Source organism: Sinocyclocheilus rhinocerous, unplaced genomic scaffold (assembly GCF_001515625.1).
Source record: "Sinocyclocheilus rhinocerous isolate Xijiao unplaced genomic scaffold, SAMN03320098_v1.1 scaffold50, whole genome shotgun sequence".
NCBI classification, from domain to species: domain Eukaryota; kingdom Metazoa; phylum Chordata; class Actinopteri; order Cypriniformes; family Cyprinidae; genus Sinocyclocheilus; species Sinocyclocheilus rhinocerous.
In genome coordinates, this window is record NW_015641057.1 from 1951011 (window position 1) to 1976579 (window position 25569).

The following is a 25569-nucleotide window of genomic DNA, read 5'->3' on the forward strand; positions in this document are numbered from 1 at the left end:
CATTCACCAGGATCTTAATATTCACATTTAAACATCTTAACAAATGATCCCAAAATGATCAGAAAATATATGATCATATGCATTATTAGAGAAATTAAACACTATTTTATGTTTAATATAATTAAAAATGACTTGAAAACCACACAAATATGATTACTTTTACGTTGAATGTGAACTCATTGATGTACTCTGCAGAGGTGGAATGTGGCAAGGGGGTCGTTTAGAGTAACGGCTGCCCCTGATATTACCTGATTTTATTACATTTTAATGTCTGACGTTGTTGACAAAAAGTGGGGACAACTTACAACTTTAAAACCTTATGAAACAAGCATGTGTCCTTAAAAATAACATTGCTTTGATATGAGATATTATTAAGTGTTGCTTTTGATAAAACATTTTCATAAAAAAAAAAAATGTATCCATTTTATAGCATATAAATTATTGAACTCTTCTCTGTGGACACTGTTTTAGATATAGTGAGAAGACAATAAGTGTCATCGATTGAAGGGGATAATTATGTTAAATACATTCTATTATTAATCCCTCATAACATTTACAATTGAAAATATTTTCATTTTTAAACCTAATTGCAGTTACAATTGCTGGACATGTTTTGTCTCAAGAATCAGTGAGCTGCATTTTGGGAAATCAGTCTTATAAAACACCACTAGAGGCCGCCTGCATCACATGTCAACAAGTTTAAGGAGCAGTGCAGATGCAACATTGCAGAAATTACAGTTACTGGAACATTTTATTTACAAGATACATTTACATACTTATCATGAATGATTAGACAGAGCTTAACCAAAACGTTTATTTTAGAGTAATTACTGTTAGAGGACTCACTTTGAATTCAGTTGGAATGACAAGTTACAGTGACATTTTACTTTTACGAGATCATTTATTATTATTATTATTATTATTATTATTATTATTATGATTATGATTAATGTCTATTTGCAGAGGGAAACTGAAGTGCCAAAGAAAAATTTATTATTACAATAATTTAATTCCCAGTGCAGATCTCTGGTCCATAAATCTTCAAATCTTCAAGTGAGCATGAATTCATCTGACTGGCATCCAGTCCTAGAAGAAAGAGAAAAGAGGATGTGTTGAAACAGCCACAGTTCACAGAAAGAGAGGCAAGTCAAAAAATGCTGTAAAGAACATAAGCATCCAGCTGTTATATTCTCTCAGCCATTGTACTTAGCAGAAGTTCATTTAGCAGCTGCAGGCATGTGAGATTCTGAAGCTGAAATTATGTTGCTCTATTTAGCCAAAAAAGTATTTTGTGTATTTCAGATTAAATTAAATTAATCAACTATTAAATCCATTACATTTTTATATTGACATGCATTGATGGATCAGAAATAAAATAAAATAAAATCACTGTAAAATCATCTACTAGTCTGCTCTGAGCCTTTGTTGCATGAAATATGATGTAACTGTTATTCTGTAGCATCCCTGTCAAAAAAATAAAATATATAATAATAATAATATTATTAATAATTAGTGCTGTCAAATAATTAATTGCGAATATTAATAATAATAATATTCATAATAATAACTAAATAATAATAATAATTATTATTATTATTAAATACAAAATAACAACAACAACAATAATAATAATAATAATAAATGTCAAGTATTCAAAGCATTTCATAACATTTTATGCAGTGTCACCATAATAAAATATAGAGAATGGAGAATAAATATGGAGAATAAAGAGAAGCACACAAGCTACACACATGCACGCACACACAGAGGGAGAGAGACAGGGAAGTTCATTGATCTACGTTTAATACAGACAAATGGCTTAGATAATTTTCAATGATGAATAATAAAAGACTATAAAACGATTTGCAAGAGCATTTCTTCTATTTATTACTTTAATTCAGTGAATATGCAGTTCTTGTCTATGTCTCAGCGCGTCGCTGTTGGCCAGTAAATGACACACAGGCTTCATTTAAAGGGACGCAGTCATTTACCCGAAGTCTGGTGGTCCTGAGAACAGCGTCCTTTTCAGCAGGAGCGTTTTTAATTCATTACAGGAATATTTTTACAAGGAAGACTGAACAGGGATTTTTAAGGAGTAACACGACTGGTAACTCCATCTGACTGATATTTTCTGAGTGATTTTGTGTCTTTTGCTGGAATTGATGATGAAGCCAGTTGGACGGTGGGTTCCGTTTTTCTTTGTACTTTGGGCAACATGGGAAACGGCTTTGTCTGTCACGCGATATTCCATACCGGAGGAGATGGAGCGCGGGTCAGTCGTTGCAAATCTAGCCGCTGATTTAGGGCTGGATGTTAGTGGACTAGCACAGCGAGAGGTAAAACTTGATATTTTCCATAACAACAAATATCTTGATATTAATAAAAGAACTGGCGAGCTATTTATTGTTGAGAAAATGGACAGGGAATCTCTTTGTAATACGAAAACTATGACGTGCTTTTTAAAATTAGACCTAATAATTGAAAGCCCATTGCGTATTTTCAATATTGAATTGGGCATCACAGACATTAACGATAATGCTCCTCATTTCCGGCGAGATAAGATTGAATTGGATGTCTCAGAGTCCGCAACACCGGGGGAAAGATTTTCTTTGCCCAATGCCTTTGACCCAGACGTTGGTGCCAATACAGTCAAGACCTATAAATTAAGTGAAAGTGAACATTTCACTGTTGATATACATTCTGGTAGTGACGGTACAAAATATGTCGATTTGGTTCTCATGAAGGCTTTAGATAGGGAAGAGAAGGCTGTTCATAATCTGATACTCACTGCAATCGATGGCGGAGTCCCTGCGCGCTCGGGCACAGCTAGTATTATTGTGCGCGTCCAAGATACAAATGACAACGCCCCTCAGTTTGATCAGGCAGTTTATTCTCTGAATATGAGCGAAAATTCTCCAGCCGGTACTGTTGTTATTAAATTAAACGCTACTGATGCTGATGAAGGCCCAAACGCTGACCTTACATACTCATTTACGCTTTACACTTCTGAGAAAACGCAGGAGATGTTCTGGCTGAATTCAAAAACTGGCGAAATTGCAGTTAAGGGCACCATTGATTATGAAGATCTGAAAATATTTGAGATGTTTCTTGAGGCTAAAGACAATGGCCCCGTTCCTCTATCCGGTCAATGCAGAGTGACTGTGTATGTTAAGGATATGAACGATAACTATCCCGAGATAACCATAAAATCTCTTAAGAATACCGTGGAGGAAAACATCCCAGTCGGCTCTGTTATAGCTCTGGTGGGTGTCAGTGACAGAGACACGGGGGATAACGGTAAGGTAAATCTGACAATGAACAAATCCTTACCATTTCTTTTAAACCAAACCTCAGACTACCTCTATGAGTTATTGGTGTCAGAACCGTTAGATCGTGAACTTGTCCCAGAATATGAGATCATGTTGGTTGTGACGGATAAAGGGAATCCTCGCTTATCTGATAATGAAACTATAACAGTCCACTTGCTAGATGTCAATGATAACGCACCGCAGTTCCCACAGACATTCTACACGATACCTGTTATGGAGAATAACGCGCCTGGAGCTTTACTGAGCTCTTTAACTGCTATAGACCCAGATCTCCATGAAAATCAGTATCTAGTCTATTTTATTATAGAGAAGGAAATAGTGAACACCTCCATGTCCATGCTGTTCTCCATTAACCCAGAGAACGGGAATCTTTACGCGCTAAAGACGTTTGACTATGAGATAGAGAAGGAGTTCCTTTTCCACATCGAGGCCAGAGACTCTGGTGTTCCTCCGTTCAGCAGTAACGTGACCGTTCACATTATTATCATGGATCAGAACGACAACACGCCGCTTATAGTGTCTCCATGGCGCGCGCACGGCTCGGTGGTGGAGGAAAAGATCCCGAGATCCACCGATAAAGGAACTCTGATAGCCAAAGTCATCGCCATAGACTCTGATTCAGTGCACAACTCTCGAATCACGTACCAGTTCCTCCACAACACTGACGCCACATTATTCAGCTTGGATCAATATAACGGAGAGATCCGGACCACGAGAATGTTCAGTTACAGAGACTCGCGCCACCAGCAGCTGGTTGTGATCGCCAAGGACAACGGAGAGCCCGCGCTCTCTGCTACAGTCACCATCAAACTGTCCACGGTGGAGACCGCCCTTAAAACCTATGCTGACATGACTGAGGTGCCTTTGGGATATGACATCTTCTCCGATTTAAACCTGTATCTGGTGATCGGACTGGGCTCTGTTTCATTTCTTTTACTCATCACTATATTGGTCACCATCGTGCTGAAGTGTCAGAAAACGAAGCCCAGCAAAGCGGCTCCTCCGTGCAGGAACAGTGTGATCAGCGAGAGGAACTCGACCATCGCGGATTCCACTCTGGTCTCCAACGATGCCTACTGGTACAGTTTATTTCTAGCAGAGACGAGGAAAGGAAAGCTGGTGGTCAGACAGCCTGTGCCAAAGGGAGCGAGATACATGGTGTCCAGTATACCGAGGAGCACAGGACTGACCGAGACCAGCGACTCAGCTGCTTCTACTCTACAGGTAAGAAAAACTATTAAACTGTAGTAAAACTATTAATGAAAATCTCATTTACATACTATTTTGTTGTGTATATGCTTTTTAAATCAAGGTGACAAATCAAATGTATAATATTCATCACATTTAATTCCCACGAATAATATGTTCAGCATTCACTCTTTATTATAATCTAATTCAGCTGAGCTGGCTCTATATTAAATGTGATGTTTTTAGATTATACACAAAGTGTCGCTGTTGTCTAGCAATACACACGATGGAAATTACTTATTGATCACCATAATGTTACGTCACAGTCTATAGCTGGTAGAGTGATCCTCTCTTTGCACGTCTCTTTGTTCCTCCGTGTATTTCATTGTCAGTTTTTTTATTGCTTGTTTGGATTATATTGGACTTGTATCCTAAATAAAAAATGGAACCGTTTATGATCGCACAGAAATGGAGAAGGTACGTTTTGTTATTCCTGATTATTTTTGCCTTATTAAACCCAGCATTTGGCGTTACTCACTATTCTATTCCAGAGGAAATGGAGGTAGGATCTGTTGTTGCAAATTTAGCCACTGATCTTGGTTTGGATATACAGAGTCTGACCAAACGCAAGATGCGCCTAGATGTGATAGCAAATAAAAAATATCTGGATGTAAATAAAGAAACAGGAGAGTTATTTATCGTCGAAAGGATAGACAGAGAATATCTCTGCCCATCCAAAACTACAAATTCTTGTTTTCTAAAGCTCGACGCTACAATCGAAAATCCAATTAGGATGTTCAACATTGAACTAGAAATATTAGATATCAACGACAATGCGCCCCACTTTCGACGAGATGTCATGCATTTAGACATTTCTGAATCGACACCAGCCGGCGAGCGTTTCTCACTGAACAATGCAGTGGACTCAGACATCGGATCTAATTCAATTAAGACTTACTATCTTGGCGAAAGTGATCATTTTACTATCGAAATACAGTCTGGTCGAGATGGATCTAAGCTAGCTGATTTGGTACTGAAAAAAGCATTAGATCGCGAAGAACAAGCAGTTCATAATCTGATTCTTACTGCTGTAGATGGCGGAGTGCCTTCGCGCTCTGGGACAGCTAATATTATTGTCCAAGTGCTAGACACTAATGACAACGCCCCACAGTTCGATAAAGACAGCTATACTGTACATTTAAATGAAAATTCTCCAGTAGGAAGCCTTGTTGTTAAGTTAAATGCAACAGATTTGGATGAAGGGTCAAATTCCGAAATAACATACACATTCAGTTTATATACCTCCGAGAAAACGCAAGAGACGTTCAATTTGAATTCAGAAACGGGTGAAATTCGAGTTAAAGATATTATTAATTATGAAGATTTCAAAATCTATGATATGGAGATAATAGCAACTGATAAAGGATCTAATAGTCTCTCTGGAAAATGTAAACTAACTATTTTAATCACAGACATGAACGATAATCATCCTCTAATTTCCATCAAATCATTTTCTGGCCCTGTTAAAGAGGATGTACCTGTAAATACAATAATTGCAGTTGTTAGTGTGAGTGATAAAGACTCAGGAGAAAATGGACAGGTAGATATTCATATTTCTGTTGATTTACCTTTTGCGCTCAAAGAATCGTCTGATAATTATTATGAATTATTAGTTTCAGAACCGTTAGACCGTGAAAAGGTTCCAGAATATGACATCACTATTACCGTGACTGACCGAGACCAGCGACTCAGCTGCTTCTACTCTACAGGTGAGATCACTTTTATAGTCTACATTTTGATTATTATTTTTTGCCCATGTATTATGACTTATGAAGCACACATTCTGAGGTAAGAATATTTCAATAATTTTACTTTTATTTTTTAGGCAATGTAAAAAAAGTTCAATAATAAATTGTCAATGTTAGTGCATATTTTAACATTACCTGTGTACAATTTTCAAGGCACCTCAGTGTGTGTGCGCACCAAGTGGCGCTGTAGTCTCACAAATTGTACATCACTGCGAGCGTAATTTCAACGTCACTATCACAGTTGGCCATTTTGCAATGAAGCCTTGTTTTCTGCGTCTGTCTGACTTTAGACAAAATATTGCGGTTTACATGGAGGAAACGTTTTATATTTTATCCCTTCACTAACAGTTTTTTTTTTCTGCAACTCATTTTTGGAGTCAGATCCAATTCTTTGTTGCTGCATGAACTGCTTCGTCCTTGCATCATAAGCATTTGATCAGACAATGGATTTAGATTTGAACACCCGGTCATGGAGAAGGTATGTGGCGCTGTCTTTTCTTTTATCGGTGTTTCTTCAGTCGGCTCTGGCTGTTACTCACTATTCTATTCCAGAGGAGATGGAAGTGGGATCTGTCGTGGCAAATTTAGCCACTGATTTGGGACTTGATGTACAGACTTTGATTAAACGAAACGTCCGACTAGATGTTATTGCTAACAAGAAATACCTTGCCATAAACAAAGACAGGGGCGAGCTGTACATACTAGAGAAAATTGATCGTGAACATCTGTGTCCTCTCAAAACGAGTACGACTTGTTTTCTAAAACTGGAAGTTATTGTGGAGAACCCTGTGCGAATATTTTACATAGAACTAGAAATCACAGATATCAATGACAATAACCCTCAATTTCGACGAGACACAATCAATTTAGATATCACTGAATCTACACCAGCTGATGAACGATTTTCTGTCAGTAATTCAGTGGATTCTGATGTCGGTTCCAATTCAGTTAAAACATATTATCTGAGCCAGAACGAGCACTTTGATATTGAAATTCACTCTGGGAGGGACGGCTCCAAATTTGCGGACTTAATTTTAAAAAAGGCTTTAGATCGTGAAACCCAAGCAGTTCATAATCTGATACTGACAGCAGTGGATGGCGGAGTCCCTCCGCGTTCAGGTACGGCTAGTATCATCGTTCGGGTGTTGGATACAAATGACAACGCCCCTAAATTTGATCAGGAGAGCTACACCATCAATTTAACTGAAAACTCACCCATAGGCAACCTGGTTGTTAAATTAAATGCAACAGATCTAGATGAGGGTTCTAATGCTGACCTTGTGTATTCATTTAGTCTGTATACATCAGAGAAGACACAGCAAGCTTTTAGTTTAAATCCTGATAGTGGTGAAATTAGAGTGAAGGAGATGGTTAATTATGAAGACTTTAGAATTTACGATATGGAGGTTATAGCATTAGATAAAGGAACTCATCCATTATCCGGTCAATGCAAATTATCCATTATAATTACTGACATGAATGACAATCACCCAAAAATTTCGATTAAGTCATTTCAGAGTCCAGTGAAAGAGGATGTACCTGTAAATACAGTAATTGCAGTTGTTAGTGTGAGTGATAAAGACTCAGGAGAAAATGGGCAGGTAGATATTCATATTTCAGATGATTTACCTTTTGCGCTCAAAGAATCATCTGATAATTATTATGAATTATTAGTTTCAGAACCGTTAGACCGTGAAAAGGTTCCAGAATATGACATCACTATTACCGTGACTGACAGGGGCAACCCGCCGTTATCTGATAATGAAACTATAACTTTAGAGCTGCTGGACGTTAACGACAATGTTCCTCAGTTCCCACAGACATTCTACACGATACCTGTTATGGAGAATAACGCGCCTGGAGCTTTACTGAGCTCTTTAACTGCTATAGATCCAGATCTCCATGAAAATCAGTATCTAGTTTATTTTATAATAGAGAAGGAAATAGTGAACACCTCCATGTCCATGCTGTTCTCTATTAACCCAGAGAACGGGAATCTTTACGCGCTAAAGACGTTTGACTATGAGATAGAGAAGGAGTTCCTTTTCCACATCGAGGCCAGAGACTCTGGTGTTCCTCCGTTCAGCAGTAACGTGACCGTTCACATTATTATCATGGATCAGAACGACAACACGCCGCTTATAGTGTCTCCATGGCGCGCGCACGGCTCGGTGGTGGAGGAAAAGATCCCGAGATCCACCGATAAAGGAACTCTGATAGCCAAAGTCATCGCCATAGACTCTGATTCAGTGCACAACTCTCGAATCACGTACCAAGGTAGGCTCAGATATTTTCTTCATCAGTAAATTGTCATATTATTTAACTCTTTCGTATTGTTGCGGCACTTCTAAAAATGTTCTAATTTTAACACATATTTTTAATTAAACATTTGGAACTGTGATTATCTTTAAATTTTTGCTTTTACAGGAAAAACAGTGAAGAATGATTGAGTTTTTAAAACTTATTTTATGTTTATAGTAATGCTCAGTTCATTTAAAAACACTTTTTAAAATATAGATTATTCTTTCTTCATGGATGCAATTCGTTCCTGTGCGCATTAATGTGCACCCCTCTCCTTTGTGCGCAGAGAGTCGCTGTTCGCCTTTAAAACATATCTGGCAATATATAACAGTCATCGTCGACATGACTGTTTATTGTACAGACAACGCTGCAGCCATCGTTCGCTATACAATCCGTTCTTTCATTTAAGGTTGAACACTTCATTATTTCTATTTACTTTACAGTGCTAAGTCGGTTTTAAAGACAGGTTACGTTTTGAACCGGGAATAGTAGGTCTACACCGAGCTCACAAACTATGGATTCCATTGTGAGAGCCCCGAACCAGATTTTAAGGTACGTTTGGATGTGTCTTCTTCTCTCCGCATCCTTAAAGCCAGTGTCTACAGTAACTCACTATTCTATCCCTGAGGAAATGGAGGAAGGATCCGTGGTTGCAAATCTAGCAGCTGATCTAGGGTTGGATGTTAAAACGTTAAACAGACGGAAGATGCGTTTGGACCCGATCGCATCTAAAAAATATCTTGATATTAACAAAGAAACCGGAGAGCTGTATGTCGTACAGAAGATAGACAGAGAACATCTCTGCAATTCCAAATTAACCTGCTTTCTGAAGCTAGATGCTGCAATAGAAAACCCAATTCGAATGTTTAATATTGAAATAGAAATAATTGATATCAATGATAATGCACCACATTTTAGGAGAGACACAATGCACTTGGATATATCAGAGTCTGCTTCAGCTGGGGAGAGGTTTTCTTTGAACAATGCTTTCGACCCAGATATCGGAAGTAATTCCGTGAAGTCGTATTACTTAAGTGATAGTACTCATTTCAGCATCGAAATACAGACAGGAAGAGATGGATCGAAATTTGCCGATTTAATTTTGACGAAAGCTTTGGACCGTGAGGAGCAAACAGTTCATAATCTGATACTCACTGCTGTGGATGGAGGAGTCCCCGCGCGCTCTGGCACTGCTAGCATTATTGTGCGCGTTCTGGACACTAATGACAACGCCCCTCAATTCGATAAAGACAGTTATACTATAAATCTAACAGAAAACGCACCAATTGGAAGTCTTGTAGTGAAATTAAACGCGACAGATAAAGACGAGAGCTCAAATTCAGATATACTTTATTCATATAGTTTATACACTTCAGAGAAAACGCAGCAGACATTCAGTCTGAATCCTGACAATGGTGAAATCAGAGTAAAAGAGATGATTAATTATGAGGATTTCAGGATCTATGATATGGAAATTATAGCAACAGATAAAGGAGCCAATAGTCTTTCTGGGAAATGTAAAGTAAAGATTTTAATCACAGATATGAATGACAATCATCCTGAAATTTCTATAAAATCATTCTCAAGTCCAGTGAAAGAGGATATAGCTGTAAATACAGTAATTGCAGTTGTTAGTGTGAGTGATAAAGACTCAGGAGAAAATGGACAGGTAGATATTCATATTTCTGATGATTTACCTTTTGCGCTCAAAGAATCGTCTGACAATTATTATGAATTATTAGTTTCAGAACCGTTAGACCGTGAAAAGGTTCCAGAATATGACATCACTATTACCGTGACTGACAGGAGACCAGCGACTCAGCTGCTTCTACTCTACAGGTAAAACAATCCACTCAATAATCTAAGAGAGATTTTCACGACGGTTCACGCACAATTTCTTTTCAGGATGTAAAATTAGACGGGGTTCATGCTGCAGTATTTGTCAGGCTGAGAAAATACAAGATACTTTTCTCCTCTTATATTGTAATACATTTTTTTTTAATTATCCGTGTTTTTTTATATTTTGAGGCTCTTTATCTGTTATCACATATTGTCTTGGCATCCATTAAAACAGGAAAAAGAATCATAACATACAAATAACGCGAAAAAAAAAATATATAAAAAATACTTATTGTAAGAAAGGCTGTTCCTTTCTTATTGTGTATGTTCAGATCAAACTCACTGAGCGTCGCTGTTCTCTAAGTAAACGCTTTTGGTCATAATCACATTCATCATGACATATTTCCATAGGAGGAAAGCGCACAAAGAACGCGCCATGACAAGAGCTTCGCTCTGTGCGCCATTCGTTTCTCAACCAATTTCATGATCGCGAGGAATATAAATATCTCAAATGTTGCAGAATGGAGGGACGCGTAAAGTCACAGTTTTGGAGGTATGTAACAGTCCTTCTGTTTTTCTCCGCTATTTTGGACACATCGTCCGCTGTTACACATTATTCCATCCTAGAAGAAATGGAGGAAGGCTCCGTTGTCGCTAATTTGGCATCAGATTTGGGACTGGATGTGAAAACACTCAGCAGACGACAAATGCGACTCGATATTAGATCTAACAAAAAGTATCTGGATGTCAACAAAGAAACCGGAGAGCTCTTTATTTTAGAAAAGATGGACAGAGAGTATCTTTGCAGTGTTAAAACAGCGACGTGTTTTATCAAAATGGAAGTGATACTCGAGAATCCTGTTCGAATGTTTAATATTGAAATTGAAATTACAGATATCAATGATAATGCTCCCAAGTTTTGGAGGGATACGATCCGTTTGGATATATCAGAATCTACATCAGCTGGGGAGAGATTCTCGCTCAGTAATGCGGTGGATCCTGATATTGGACCGAATTCGATTAAAACTTATTATTTGAGTGAGAGCGAACATTTTGACATTGAAATACAAACAGGAAGGGATGGGTCCAAATTTGCTGATTTAATTCTGAAAAAGCCTTTAGACAGAGAAAAACAAGCTTCACATAATCTGATACTCACTGCTGTGGATGGAGGAGTCCTCGCGCGCTCTGGCACTGCTAGCATTATTGTGCGCGTTCTGGACACTAATGACAACGCCCCTCAATTCGATAAAGACAGTTATACTATAAATCTAACAGAAAACGCACCTATTGGAAGCCTTGTAGTGAAATTAAACGCGACAGATAAAGATGAAGGCTCCAATTCAAATATAATTTACTCCTATAGTTTGTATACATCAGAGAAAACACAGCAGACATTCAGTCTGAATCCTGACAATGGAGAAATTAGAGTAAAAGAGATGATTAATTATGAGGATTTCAGGATCTATGATATGGAAATTATAGCAACAGATAAAGGAGCCAATAGTCTCTCTGGAAAATGTAAGGTAAAGATTTTAGTCACAGATATGAATGACAATCATCCTGACATTTCTATGAAATCATTCTCAAGTCCAGTGAAAGAGGATATAGCTGTAAATACAGTAATTGCAGTTGTTAGTGTGAGTGATAAAGACTCAGGAGTAAATGGACAGGTAGATATTCATATTTCTGATGATTTACCTTTTGCGCTCAAAGAGTCATCTGATAATTATTATGAATTATTAGTTTCAGAACCGTTAGACCATCCATGTCCATGCTGTTCTCAATTAACCCAGAGAACGGGAATCTTTACGCGCTAAAGACTTTTGACTATGAGATAGAGAAGGAATTCCTTTTCCACATCGAGGCCAGAGACTCTGGCGTTCCTCCGCTCAGCAGTAACGTGACCGTTCACATTATTATCATGGATCAGAACGACAACACGCCGCTTATAGTGTCTCCATGGCGCGCGCACGGCTCGGTGGTGGAGGAAAAGATCCCGAGATCCACCGATAAAGGAACTCTGATAGCCAAAGTCATCGCCATAGACTCTGATTCAGTGCACAACTCTCGAATCACGTACCAGTTTCTCCACAACACTGACGCGACATTATTCAGCTTGGATCAATATAACGGAGAGATCCGGACCATGAGAATGTTCAGTTACAGAGACTCGCGCCACCAGCAGCTGGTTGTGATCGCCAAGGACAACGGAGAGCCCGCGCTCTCTGCTACAGTCACCATCAAACTGTCCACGGTGGAGACCGCCCTTAAAACCTATGCTGACATGACTGAGGTGCCTTTGGGATATGACATCTTCTCCGATTTAAACCTGTATCTGGTGATCGGACTGGGCTCTGTTTCATTTCTTTTACTCATCACTATATTGGTCACCATCGTGCTGAAGTGTCAGAAAACGAAGCCCAGCAAAGCGGCTCCTCCGTGCAGGAACAGTGTGATCAGCGAGAGGAACTCGACCATCGCGGATTCCACTCTGGTCTCCAACGATGCCTACTGGTACAGTTTATTTCTAGCAGAGACGAGGAAAGGAAAGCTGGTGGTCAGACAGCCTGTGCCAAAGGGAGCGAGATACATGGTGTCCAGTATACCGAGGAGCACAGGACTGACCGAGACCAGCGACTCTGCTGCTTCTACTCTACAGGTAACTTGAACTGCATAAAAATACATTTGAATTTAAAGTTCAGTATTTATTTAAAATAACGTAGTGCTCTGTTATTTCATTTCGACTGAGTTCTCATATTTTTAGTTGACACATTTCCGCTCTGATGACGAAAATGAGTTACGAATGTTATTTTGAATTTATTTTATATATTTGTGGTAATTCTTCAAAACATGCGCAACGGGTCGCTGTGCCCCAACAAAAACGTCAATTTACATTTATTTATTTATTTATTTATTTTGTAGTCGCCATGACAGTTCATGCTCACCAGCGAGTCTTTATAAAAGCGTGCGGGGATGCAAGTGCTTCTGCTGGCTTTCTGCATTGACTAACGCTGTGACACTTCTGTAGAACGCAGGTGGAAACTAAGTCAATATTTGATTCTGCTGAATGCCTTGCATTTGCGATCATCATTGTTAAGGACAGCTGTGTTTTGGGCTCGCAAAGACAACAAGCTGAACAGACAGGACTGACCGAGACCAGCGACTCAGCTGCTTCTACTCTACAGGTAAGCACTGCCACATAGTGAATAATAATAATAAAAAAGTCAAATAAAATCTACGGATCTTTTCTTCCTGGTGAAGTAAATTGTTCTTTTAGGTTTAACTTTGCGTATTTGCATTTATTTTGCTTGTACTTGTCAATAAATCCGCTCAGGAGACAAGTAATATTTTGCATCAATTTTACGCATTGCAATGCAGTTATTTATTGTTCGGAGATAATTCAGCTGCATTAAACCTCTACATTTTTGTCGCGTTCAGTTAGGAGACTTGTTGCTTGCGTTAATCACCTTTGACATAAAGCATTTTTATTGGCACACTGTTTTGTAAATTACCCGACTTGCACTTGTCATTTGCTTTGGTTTGCATATACGAAATGCTTTATTATAGGTATTCTGACTTTTTCTTTCATTTTATTTTAAAGTTTTTGATTCATACCTTAACCAACGTGAAATATTTTAAAATACTTTTCTAATGTTACACTTTTCTAATGCTACTCTTTACATTGCACTCCTCACTCCTGTGCGCATAGAGTCGCTGTCCACCAAGAAAACACTTTTCTAGTCATACTGCCGCCGTCGTCGCCATTGCGGATTCTTCATTTGTGGGCAACATTGCAGTCTTTCGTTCTTTCAGGCAGGACTATTCACTCTTTCATTTATTGGTCCAGTTGTATTTTCTTACATGTCATTGCGCGAATTATTGTCTTGAAACAAATCCACGTTTTGGAACACTTTGGACCTGCTTTCTGTGTGCAATATAAGGAAAATCAAAACAATGGAACCGAAAGCACGGCTTTGGTTAAGGTACGTCTCGATCTTCGTATTCATTGCGGCTGTATTTCAGACAGCATCCGCTGTTACTCACTACACAATTCCAGAGGAGATGGACGAAGGGACTGTGGTTGCAAATTTGGTGTCTGATTTGGGATTGGATTTGAAAAGCCTTAGTAAACGTAAAATACGTTTGGATGTCGTCGCAAATAAAAAATATCTTGACGTTAACAAAGATACTGGGGAGCTGTACATTTTAGAAAGGATTGATAGAGAGAATTTGTGCCCAATTAAATCGGTCACAACTTGTCTGCTTAAAGTGGATGCCACATTAGAGAATCCTATTCGAATGTTTAATATTGAACTTGAAATAATGGACATAAACGATAATGCGCCACGTTTCCGACGAGATACAATGCATTTAGACATATCAGAGGCAACAGCAATAGGAGAGAGATTTTCCCTCACTAATGCTGTAGATCCTGATACAGGGTCAAATTCGGTAAAGACATACTATCTCAGTGAAAGCGACCATTTTAGTATTGAGATTCAGACTGGACGAGACGGATCTAAGTTTGCTGACTTGATACTGAAAAAGTCATTAGACCGAGAAAAACAAGCTAAACATAATCTGATACTCACTGCTGTGGACGGAGGAGTCCCCGCGCGCTCTGGTACTGCTAGCATTATTGTCCGCGTTTTGGATACGAATGACAACGCTCCTCAATTCGATAAAGACAGTTACAATATAAATCTAACAGAAAACGCGCCTATTGGAAGCCTTGTAGTGAAATTAAACGCCACTGATAAAGATGAAGGAACGAATTCCGATATATTTTACTCTTTTAGTCTGTATACGTCAGAAAAAACACAGCAGACATTCAGTCTGAATCCTGACAATGGAGAAATCAGAGTAAAAGAGATGATTAATTATGAGGATTTTAGGATCTATGATATGGAAATTATAGCAACAGATAAAGGAGCTAATAGTTGCATTTGCGATCATCATTGTTAAGGACAGCTGTGTTTTGGGCTCGCAAAGACAACAAGCTGAACAGACAGAATGGATGTGCAGCCTATAATGATGAAGTACGTCGCAACATTACTTCTGCTTTCGGCACTGGTTTACACGGCGTCGTCTGTCACCCATTATTCTATTCCGGAGGAGATGGAGGTAGGCTCTGTGGTTGCGAATTTGGCTGCAGATTTAGGAATCGATGTGCAAACGTTAGGAAGACGAAAAATTAGGTTAGATATCCTTGCAAATAAGAAATACCTGGATGTGAACAAAGACAGCGGAGACCTGTTTATTTTGGAGCGCATTGACAGAGAGTATCTTTGCACATCAAAAACAGTTTGTTATTTAAAAATGGAAGTAATACTTGAGAACCCAGTTCGTATATTTAACATTGAATTGGAAATAATGGACATTAACGACAATGCGCCTTACTTCCGTAGGGATACGATTAATTTGGACGTCTCTGAATCTACTGCTGTTGGCGAGAGGTTTTCTCTAAGTAATGCGGTTGACCCTGATATAGGTTCAAATTCCATTAAAAGTTATCATTTGAGTGAGAGTGCAAACTTTGATATTGAAATACAGACAGGGAGGGATGGTTCAAAATTTGCTGATTTAATATCGAAAAAAGCTTTAGATCGCGAGGAGCAGGCCATTCATAATCTGATACTCACTGCTGTGGATGGAGGAGTCCCCGCTCGCTCTGGCACCGCTAGTATTATTGTGCGCGTTCTGGACACTAATGACAACGCCCCTCAATTCGATAAAGACAGTTATACTATAAATCTAACAGAAAACTCACCAATAGGAAGTCTTGTTGTAAAATTAAACGCGACAGATAGAGATGAAGGCTCCAATTCACATATCACTTATTCTTTTAGTCTGTATACATCTGAGAAAACACAGACAGCATTTGAAGTAAAGCCTGACAGTGGTGAAATCAGAGTAAAAGAGATGATTAATTATGAGGATTTTAGGATCTATGATATGGAAATTATAGCAACAGATAAAGGAGCTAATAGTCTTTCTGGGAAATGTAAAGTAAAGATTTTAATCACAGATATGAATGACAATCATCCTGAAATTTCTATAAAATCATTCTCAAGTCCAGTGAAAGAGGATATAGCTGTAAATACAGTAATTGCAGTTGTTAGTGTGAGTGATAAAGACTCAGGAGAAAATGGACAGGTAGATATTCATATTTCTGTTGATTTACCTTTTGCGCTTAAAGAATCGTCTGATAATTATTATGAATTATTAGTTTCAGAACCGTTAGACCGTGAAAAGGTTCCAGAATATGACATCACTATTACCGTGACTGACAGGGGCAACCCGCCGTTATCTGATAATGAAACTATAACTTTAGAGCCCTCAATTCGATAAAGACAGTTATACTATAAATCTAACAGAAAACTCACCAATAGGAAGTCTTGTTGTAAAATTAAACGCGACAGATAGAGATGAAGGCTCCAATTCACATATCACTTATTCTTTTAGTCTGTATACATCTGAGAAAACACAGACAGCATTTGAAGTAAAGCCTGACAGTGGTGAAATCAGAGTAAAAGAGATGATTAATTATGAGGATTTCAGGATCTATGATATGGAAATTATAGCAACAGATAAAGGAGCCAATAGTCTTTCTGGGAAATGTAAAGTAAAGATTTTAATCACAGATATGAATGACAATCATCCTGAAATTTCTATAAAATCATTCTCAAGTCCAGTGAAAGAGGATATAGCTGTAAATACAGTAATTGCAGTTGTTAGTGTGAGTGATAAAGACTCAGGAGAAAATGGACAGGTAGATATTCATATTTCTGATGATTTACCTTTTGCGCTCAAAGAATCGTCTGATAATTATTATGAATTATTAGTTTCAGAACCGTTAGACCGTGAAAAGGTTCCAGAATATGACATCACTATTACCGTGACTGACAGGGGCAACCCGCCGTTATCTGATAATGAAACTATAACTTTAGAGCTGCTGGACGTTAACGACAATGTTCCTCAGTTCCCACAGACATTCTACACGATACCTGTTATGGAGAATAACGCGCCTGGAGCTTTACTGAGCTCTTTAACTGCTATAGATCCAGATCTCCATGAAAATCAGTATCTAGTTTATTTTATAATAGAGAAGGAAATAGTGAACACCTCCATGTCCATGCTGTTCTCTATTAACCCAGAGAACGGGAATCTTTACGCGCTAAAGACGTTTGACTATGAGATAGAGAAGGAGTTCCTTTTCCACATCGAGGCCAGAGACTCTGGCGTTCCTCCGCTCAGCAGTAACGTGACCGTTCACATTATTATCATGGATCAGAACGACAACACGCCGCTTATAGTGTCTCCATGGCGCGCGCACGGCTCGGTGGTGGAGGAAAAGATCCCGAGATCCACCGATAAAGGAACTCTGATAGCCAAAGTCATCGCCATAGACTCTGATTCAGTGCACAACTCTCGAATCACGTACCAGTTCCTCCACAACACTGACGCCACATTATTCAGCTTAGATCAATATAACGGAGAGATCCGGACCATGAGAATGTTCAGTTACAGAGACTCGCGCCACCAGCAGCTGGTTGTGATCGCCAAGGACAACGGAGAGCCCGCGCTCTCTGCTACAGTCACCATCAAACTGTCCACGGTGGAGACCGCCCTTAAAACCTATGCTGACATGACTGAGGTGCCTTTGGGATATGACATCTTCTCCGATTTAAACCTGTATCTGGTGATCGGACTGGGCTCTGTTTCATTTCTTTTACTCATCACTATATTGGTCACCATCGTGCTGAAGTGTCAGAAAACGAAGCCCAGCAAAGCGGCTCCTCCGTGCAGGAACAGTGTGATCAGCGAGAGGAACTCGACCATCGCGGATTCCACTCTGGTCTCCAACGATGCCTACTGGTACAGTTTATTTCTAGCAGAGACGAGGAAAGGAAAGCTGGTGGTCAGACAGCCTGTGCCAAAGGGAGCGAGATACATGGTGTCCAGTATACCGAGGAGCACAGGACTGACCGAGACCAGCGACTCAGCTGCTTCTACTCTACAGGTAGGCTTATATACCGTCAACAGCTGAATTAGTTCTTCAAAGAAGCCAAACAACAGTGTATACAGTTTGACTTTTCAGCCTTTAGCCAAACACTTTGTAAGCCCAAACTATTCTCTCTGAGATGCTTATATTCATCTTCTGCCTTTCAAGTTATGCTAAAATTCAATAGGGAGTGTTTTTCAGTTGTTCTTAGCACATCTTCTCTTGAACATTAAGAGTTTGTATATGTGCATTTTTTTCTCTTTCTCTTTCTTCTGGACTCAATCCAGTACTGTTCTTTTTATTTACAGTCAGTTACACTTCATTTTCTTTTCTTAAAAGTTCACATACACTTTTAAATATATATGCTTATATTTGTTCAGACAAAATGACAGAAGTGAACATTGCCTTCTTGAAAATGTTTGGGTAACGCTTTAGATTACAACCCGCAAAGAACTATGTAAGTATACTGAATTTACGGTGTACTTTGTGTGTTTTTGCTGTGCTTGTTCTAATTCTACAATTCTACAGCCCCATATATCTTACCTGTTGTACATATACTCTCAGCTTCCCTCTAGCTGAGCCAGCTGCCACAGTGAAAGAGATTGTCTGTGTGTGTGTATGAAATGTATATTTGTGCAAGCATGTTGCGTGATGTGTTGCTTCTCTCTCAGAACTGCTTGACCTACTTTTCTTACCTGCTGTTGCTGTTTCACTTGCAGTTCTGATGTTCATAAGCCCATGTTGTGATACATTTGTGCTAAAATGTTTGTCTCCCATGTTCCAAGTTTTTTTTCACACACACACACACACACACACACACACAGAGGTTTGTTTTTGTGAATTGTGTGGACATTCCATAGGCGTAATGGTTTTTATACTGTACAAATCATATTTTATATTACCCTACACCTAAACCTACCCCTCACAGGAAACTTTCTGCATTTTTAGATTTTCAAAAAAAGCCTTTTGAAATATTGTCCTCAATAATCACCTTCTCGTTGTAATACCTACAGTATGTCATACCCATGTCAGATTGCACACACACACACACACACACACACACACACACACAAAGCACACTACAGTGGCCCCACAAATATTTGGATAGTTCAGTCAAACTTTGGCAGTTGCTGCTTGGTTTGCATGAGTTTTATTGCATAAACGAACAAAATATTTTTTTATTTTTTTTATTTTTTAAAGTGTGGCTTCAGTATCCAAAAACTGTTGGGTCCACTGTGTTTCTTAGCATTGGCATAAATCCCTTGCAGTAGCACTTGTTGTGCGACGTCAAGCAACGTATAATTGTTTATTTTCGTTTTAATTTATTTTCCATAAATGTAGTGAACATGGCTAAATAATGTTTTATTTTCTGAACATGATAAATTTGAATTTGATTAGGCACTTGCTATTTTTTTTTAGCTTTGTTTATTTGTATGATCATGATTTTTTTCTTTTGCATTTGTTTAACTTGTTCTCTTCTGTTAGAGAGTGTTACCTGAAGGACAGGTAAGTCATTGAAAGACAAAATGAGGAAGTCTTTAACTTTTCCCTTTTTTGTGCAGCCTTTTTTCATGTAAACAATGTATTTTAATCTGTCTCTCCTCTCATGCTCTCATTCTTAGTGCTTCTTTTTGAATTGTATAATGTAATTTGTTTTGCTTCATTTGTTATGCATTAACATTTTTTCACATTGTGTCGCAGGTTACCTGGAGTCCCTGTCTCAGACAACAATGTTTAAAAAGAGGACAACAGAACATTTTATCTGTCTTTTCTTGATTTGATTTGTTAGTGCACTGTAGATCTAAAAAAAACAAGCTTAGACTGGTATAAATAAGTAAAGATCAATGTGAATTGTGGTTTTGTTGACAGAAAAGTGTTCAGTGAAATTCATCAAAATGATTGTGCTGAAAGCTAAATATTGAAATGTATGTCTCTGTTTTTGTTTCCGTTTTAAAGTACTCAAAATGAACGAGGTCCCCTCTCCCGCTGGAGGTATGCAGCCCTGACTTCACCATCCTCTCGATTTCTGGAGCGCCTGATCCCAGGGCCCATTGACCTTTACTGAAATATATGTGACTCTGTGTGTTTCTCTTTGTGGTTGGTGGTTTTTGTCAGTGGAGTTTGCCCTGTCCTGTTGTAGGAGGAGCCAAGGAGCCAGTTTATACAACTGAATTCAAATCAGTTTTGTTCAGTTTAGATGCAGATAAATGCTTTAACAGGTCAACATCAACACTCAGTTTGACATTTCACTTGGTCATCTGAGCTTTTTAGATGTACAGGCTGCTAGATTTAAACTTTGCAGTCTTTATTTTTACTTGTGGAACTCAATTGTTAAACTAAACTTGTACTTTTTTTCAGTACAAATTATGTTATGCAGCCTCACAAACCCCACCTTTTATAGACACCTGTGACCAGCAGAAATGCTTATAATAACTGATTCTCTGTGGTTTGATTGACAGTGGCTGGGGTGAAAGTGTTGCTCATATACATTTTTCCTGCCAAAATACATTACTTAATCAGTTAAAGAAAGTTCATACAGAAGTAAAAATGGATTATTTGCTCACCCTCATGTCTTTCCAAACTCAAATGATTTTCTTTGTTTTGTGGAAGAATGTTTATGCTGCTCTTTTTCTCGACAATGGTAGTGACAAGGAATGGAGGCTGTCAAATTTCCCAACAAATATTAAAAACCAAGTGATTATTATCTTTAAATGTTCTTGACAGTGTCTGTTTTCATTCATTTTCATAGTCTGAAAAAAAATCATCTAGGACATTTTTTTTCTTTTTGTTGTCCACAGATGAAAAAGTCAAAGTTTTGAAATGACAGATGGGTTAGTAAGTGGCAGAATAATGTTCCCTTAAACACTGATTAGGAAGATTGTTTTTTAGCAAATATGGCTCTAGTGCATGATCTGGTTTTTAATGATATATGTACTGACTGTTCATCTACTAAACATCATTATGAGCTCCTCAGCCTGTTTGTTGGATGGTTTGTCTACTTGTGTGTTTGAATGGTTGGTGAATTGACTGGTGGATTCCAATTTCACATACTGGTTCTGTTGAATTTCTCTTCACAAATGAATCAGAGTGATGCAAAACAAATTACAACCACCCAGTTTTCAGCTCGCTGCCCTTGCATCACCCCAACCACTCTCACCTGATATCTGAGCATGGTTCTCATTGATCAACCCACCCCCCGTCACCTGTCAATCAAACCAAGGTTCCACCTTCCGTTTTGCCTGAAGCCTTTAAGTGACAGGCCTTGGTTGCATGAGATGTGTTCAGATTCTGGCCTCTCACTAAGTGAGTAATATCTTAAGTCTAGCCTCTTACATCCAGTGTTTCTTTCTCGTTGACAGGCATCCACCACCACCAGCAGCAGTTCCACCTGAGGATCCTCCCAACCATATTGCCAGAGCAATGTATGAAAAAAGTTCCATCAACCTGCATGTCTGTCCACCTGTATCCATCATATTCCCCTGCACCATCATACAACCCTGAAACCAACCCTGAATGATGCCTACATCTTCACATCAGTGTTTGGAGAGTTTGCCCAGGTCTGACCAGAGGAATGACGAAGATCTTTTGCCTATGATACTAAGAGATACTCTTAAACCTGACCGGTCAAGATTGGACTTGGACTGGATCTGTGAGCACGCACACACACACACACACACACACACACACACACACACACACACACACACACACACATGCATATCTTCAAACAGCACAGCTCATGTCTTTATCAAAGAAACTGTTCTGCAAAACCAGTATGCTTATGTTTGCATGGTTAGAGTTCCCCTATATTTCTTTGTTATATTTAGTGACTGGTAAAGACATTGGGGAGATAAATTATTAACAGAATATTATCATATGAACTGGTGTGGACACTGAATTGCAAAAAAAAAAAACCATTCTTAATCAGTAGATACTAATGACAAATGGGATTTTTTTTGCAATGTGAATTATATTAAACAAGCACAAAGAGGATTAAATGATTCAGTCATGTTGAGAGATGGAGTGTGGAGCTTTTGCTAGACTGAATTTGGACACTGAAAGCTTCTCTTTCCCTGCAATGGATGTATAAAGCCTTATGTGTTTTCTTGGATCTCATAAAAACTTCTCTCAGAATAATGCAAGTATTATCCAGTGTATTCAGAAGAGGTCACAGCAAATTTGTGGTGCCGTATAGTCTTTGCTTATCTCTGTAGTGTTGTATTATGTCTGTATTGCTGTTTGTGTCGGTATTTTTACGTTTCAGTATGTAAAGAATCAAGTTGAATCTAAGCACTGATCTGACTCAGAAAGTGTAGAGTATCATTGTAGTTATGATCTCTCCTAATACGATCATAGAGTGTAGTGCAGGCTGTAAAATCATCATGACTGCTTCCTCTGTGGTGTCTGGTGACATTCATGAATGCACAAACGCAGACACAGCACAGTGATATCATAGTGCAGACATCTGAAGGTCACAGCGGTTTCTAAGATGAGTTTAGGAGATTCATTAAGTAGCCTCTCCCTGATGCCCAAGATTTCTGTCTCAGATAAAAACCCACTGACTTCTAATAGAGACTGTTAAACAGCGAGTTCCTTCATTTTGTCCTTTATAAAAACACCACAATATTTCAGAGATCAACCATCAGACTTCATTAAATCTTTGAAATAAGGCTAAATGTAAAGAGCACTCAAGGTGGTGGATGGGTTTTATTTGCTTTAAAACAAGAAAAGATGAGAACTGCTGATGTTTACTTATCAACTGTATAATTATCTAATATTAGGAAATGTGTTTAATATTCATGGAAATGCTTTGGGAAAAAAATGAAAATGCATAGCTTTGTGCATTGAAATGCACTAGCCAAATATTATTTTCTTCTCTTTATTTTCAATTCCTGATGTTAATATTGTGTATTAGTATTAATGCATTAATATAAACTTTCATATTGCTGCTTTTTTATTGTTGATATTTTGTATTTGCTGGCTATATCAGTTGTGCAGTATATGGACATCAATATTTTATTTCAGTGAACAAAATGGTATTGTTGTTTTTCTGATAGTTTCCAGCCTTTCTGCAGTGTCATTTATTCCTAACTTCCTGAGGGTATGGCAGTTTTCCCAGGCAGGTCAAAAGGTCAGGGTGTCATGGGGTCAGTTCAGTGACTGGCTCGCTCTGGAATGCACAGCATGTGTGTTTTGTCAAAGCAATGCAACATTACAAAATACATCTGCCCAATTCTCATTCGATTTTCTGTTTTAGAGAAACAAATGCTGGATGTTTACATGTGGTATTTTAAACAGGAAGTAATCATTTTAAGGCTCTTAACTAGCTGTCTCAGAGGATTGGCTAATGCTCAGACATGAGCAGTGTTGTAAGATAACATTATGTGAGACAATCAGAGAGAAAGAAAGATACATTTTAGTAGAATGACAAAATATTAAAGTTCAATATGTCTGTCAGTGTGAGCAGCTGTAAGTAGGTCACTCGTCTCTCACGGCACAGAATAGTGACTAGAATTCATTTACCCAAAAACCTAATTTTGTGATATAAAAATGCACTACCTATATACAGCACTGCCCTGTAGTCCCATATATTTCCTTTTCATTCCCCTGCTGTCCAATTAATCTTTATACAGTTAAGCAAATGTTTTTCTAATTCATTTTCTACCAGCATTTGTGCTCTAAAGCAGACAAACTGCCTACTTAAAGCTGAACACACCCATGATCTGCCTTAGAGAAACTACCAGACCTTCTTTGCTCATGAGTATCTACTGATGTATTTGTACTGCATATTTACAATAGATAAAAACTTAATTGAAAATAATGTGATTTCTGTCATTCTCCATGTAATTCAGAAGTACATAACGTTGATGGGACATTGCATTTGTAATATGATTTCAGATTTTAAATGACTTCTCAGTATGTGAGTAGCAATGATCCTGTAGCCCAATTGAACACATGCACTGAGGTAAAATAAAAATAAAAACATGTTGTTTGTACAGTATACTATTATGATTATCTTTTAAACAGGGAAGAGAAAGACAGTGTTTATGATTATGACTTATCTACCTTCTGATCATCAGTGATACAATCAAAGTGACCTATATTAATCTTCTTTCTTTGCATGATTCTCATCTGTGTGGGGTGGTAGGTGAGTGTGCTTTTGTTTGGGTGGGTAAAGATGAGGTCATCACTGCAGATGAAGTAATGCATTGAAGAAAATCAGGCAGACCACATTTCATATCTGCATTTTTTTCTTTAGATGTAAAACTCACTATAAAACCACACTTGGATTCTCAAGTCTTCTTCTTGGATTCTCATCATAAACTCTTTTTTTCTGTTAATCCTAACAAATGTTAAATAGAAATAAAAAAGCATTAACCACTGCCCTGGCTGGCTTACTGCCTGGTTCTGGTTCTGTGATGTGGGTCAGAACAAACTGGAAAAAAAACAAAACAAGTAACTGCTCTTTGCTTCTCTTTTCCTCCTGACCCAGATTTCTCTCCTCCTGCCTTACAGCACAGAGAGAGACTGCAGCACTATTAAAAACTGCCGCAGCAGACACACTCACACACACACACACGCACGCACGCGCGCACACACAACACACACACTTTTCATTTGTCATACACATGTGTCCTCAGCATTTTATCATAAAGGTCCACACACACACGCACACACACAAAGATCCCTGTTGTCAGAACAGAAGTCTAAACCACAATTCAGCTAACTGTGTCACCATCAAAACAACCATGCTTTCCTGAAACACTGCAGAGGAAAAAAGGCCTCAATCTGAGAAATCCAGCTGACTGCTGGTTTCTAGGCAACGGGAGCCTGTCTCTATAGCGACCGAATAAAAGACAGACGGTGGAACGTGGGTTAAACAGGAGAGAATAATGTTATACGGAATGATAAAAAATATAAATATGTTCAATAAATAAATAAATAAATAAATAACAGTGTTTTCACTCAGATTTCTTTCGTGAGCGACGAATTTATTTGGTCTTCCTTAGGTCTTCCCAAACCCCTCCCTTCATTAACGCTTTCCACTGGGGACCGCAATGTTGAGCACCACGGACAGCGACCCGCCTGTCCAAAT

The 25569-nt window shown here is 38.4% G+C and overlaps 3 protein-coding genes across 5 annotated transcripts; all 3 read left to right on the forward strand.

Moving 5' to 3' along the window:
• Positions 1-2017: 2017 nt before the first annotated feature.
• LOC107754491 (protocadherin alpha-C2-like) lies at positions 2018-13741 on the forward strand. 3 transcript variants are annotated; one of them, XM_016570963.1, is made up of 2 exons: positions 2018-4553; positions 13654-13741. In XM_016570963.1, exons 1-2 carry the CDS (start codon positions 2163-2165, stop codon positions 13669-13671), a joined length of 2409 nt encoding a protein of 802 aa, XP_016426449.1. In that variant the 5' UTR covers positions 2018-2162; the 3' UTR covers positions 13672-13741. The 3 variants fall into 3 exon arrangements, with proteins under 3 accessions (XP_016426449.1, XP_016426450.1, XP_016426448.1); XM_016570964.1 differs by lacking the exon at positions 13654-13741 and adding an exon at positions 13128-13606; XM_016570962.1 differs by lacking the exon at positions 13654-13741 and adding an exon at positions 10466-10617.
• Positions 13742-14113: 372 nt separating this feature from the next.
• On the forward strand, positions 14114-15433 carry LOC107754519 (protocadherin alpha-C2-like). Its single transcript, XM_016570995.1, has one exon. It carries the CDS (start codon positions 14423-14425, stop codon positions 15431-15433), a length of 1011 nt encoding a protein of 336 aa, XP_016426481.1. The 5' UTR covers positions 14114-14422.
• LOC107754490 (protocadherin alpha-C2) lies at positions 15415-22387 on the forward strand. The gene is made up of 3 exons (XM_016570961.1): positions 15415-16778; positions 17395-18491; positions 21833-22387. The coding sequence occupies exons 1-3, from the start codon at positions 15482-15484 to the stop codon at positions 21863-21865; spliced, it is 2427 nt and encodes an 808-aa protein (XP_016426447.1). The 5' UTR covers positions 15415-15481; the 3' UTR covers positions 21866-22387.
• Positions 22388-25569: the final 3182 nt, after the last annotated feature.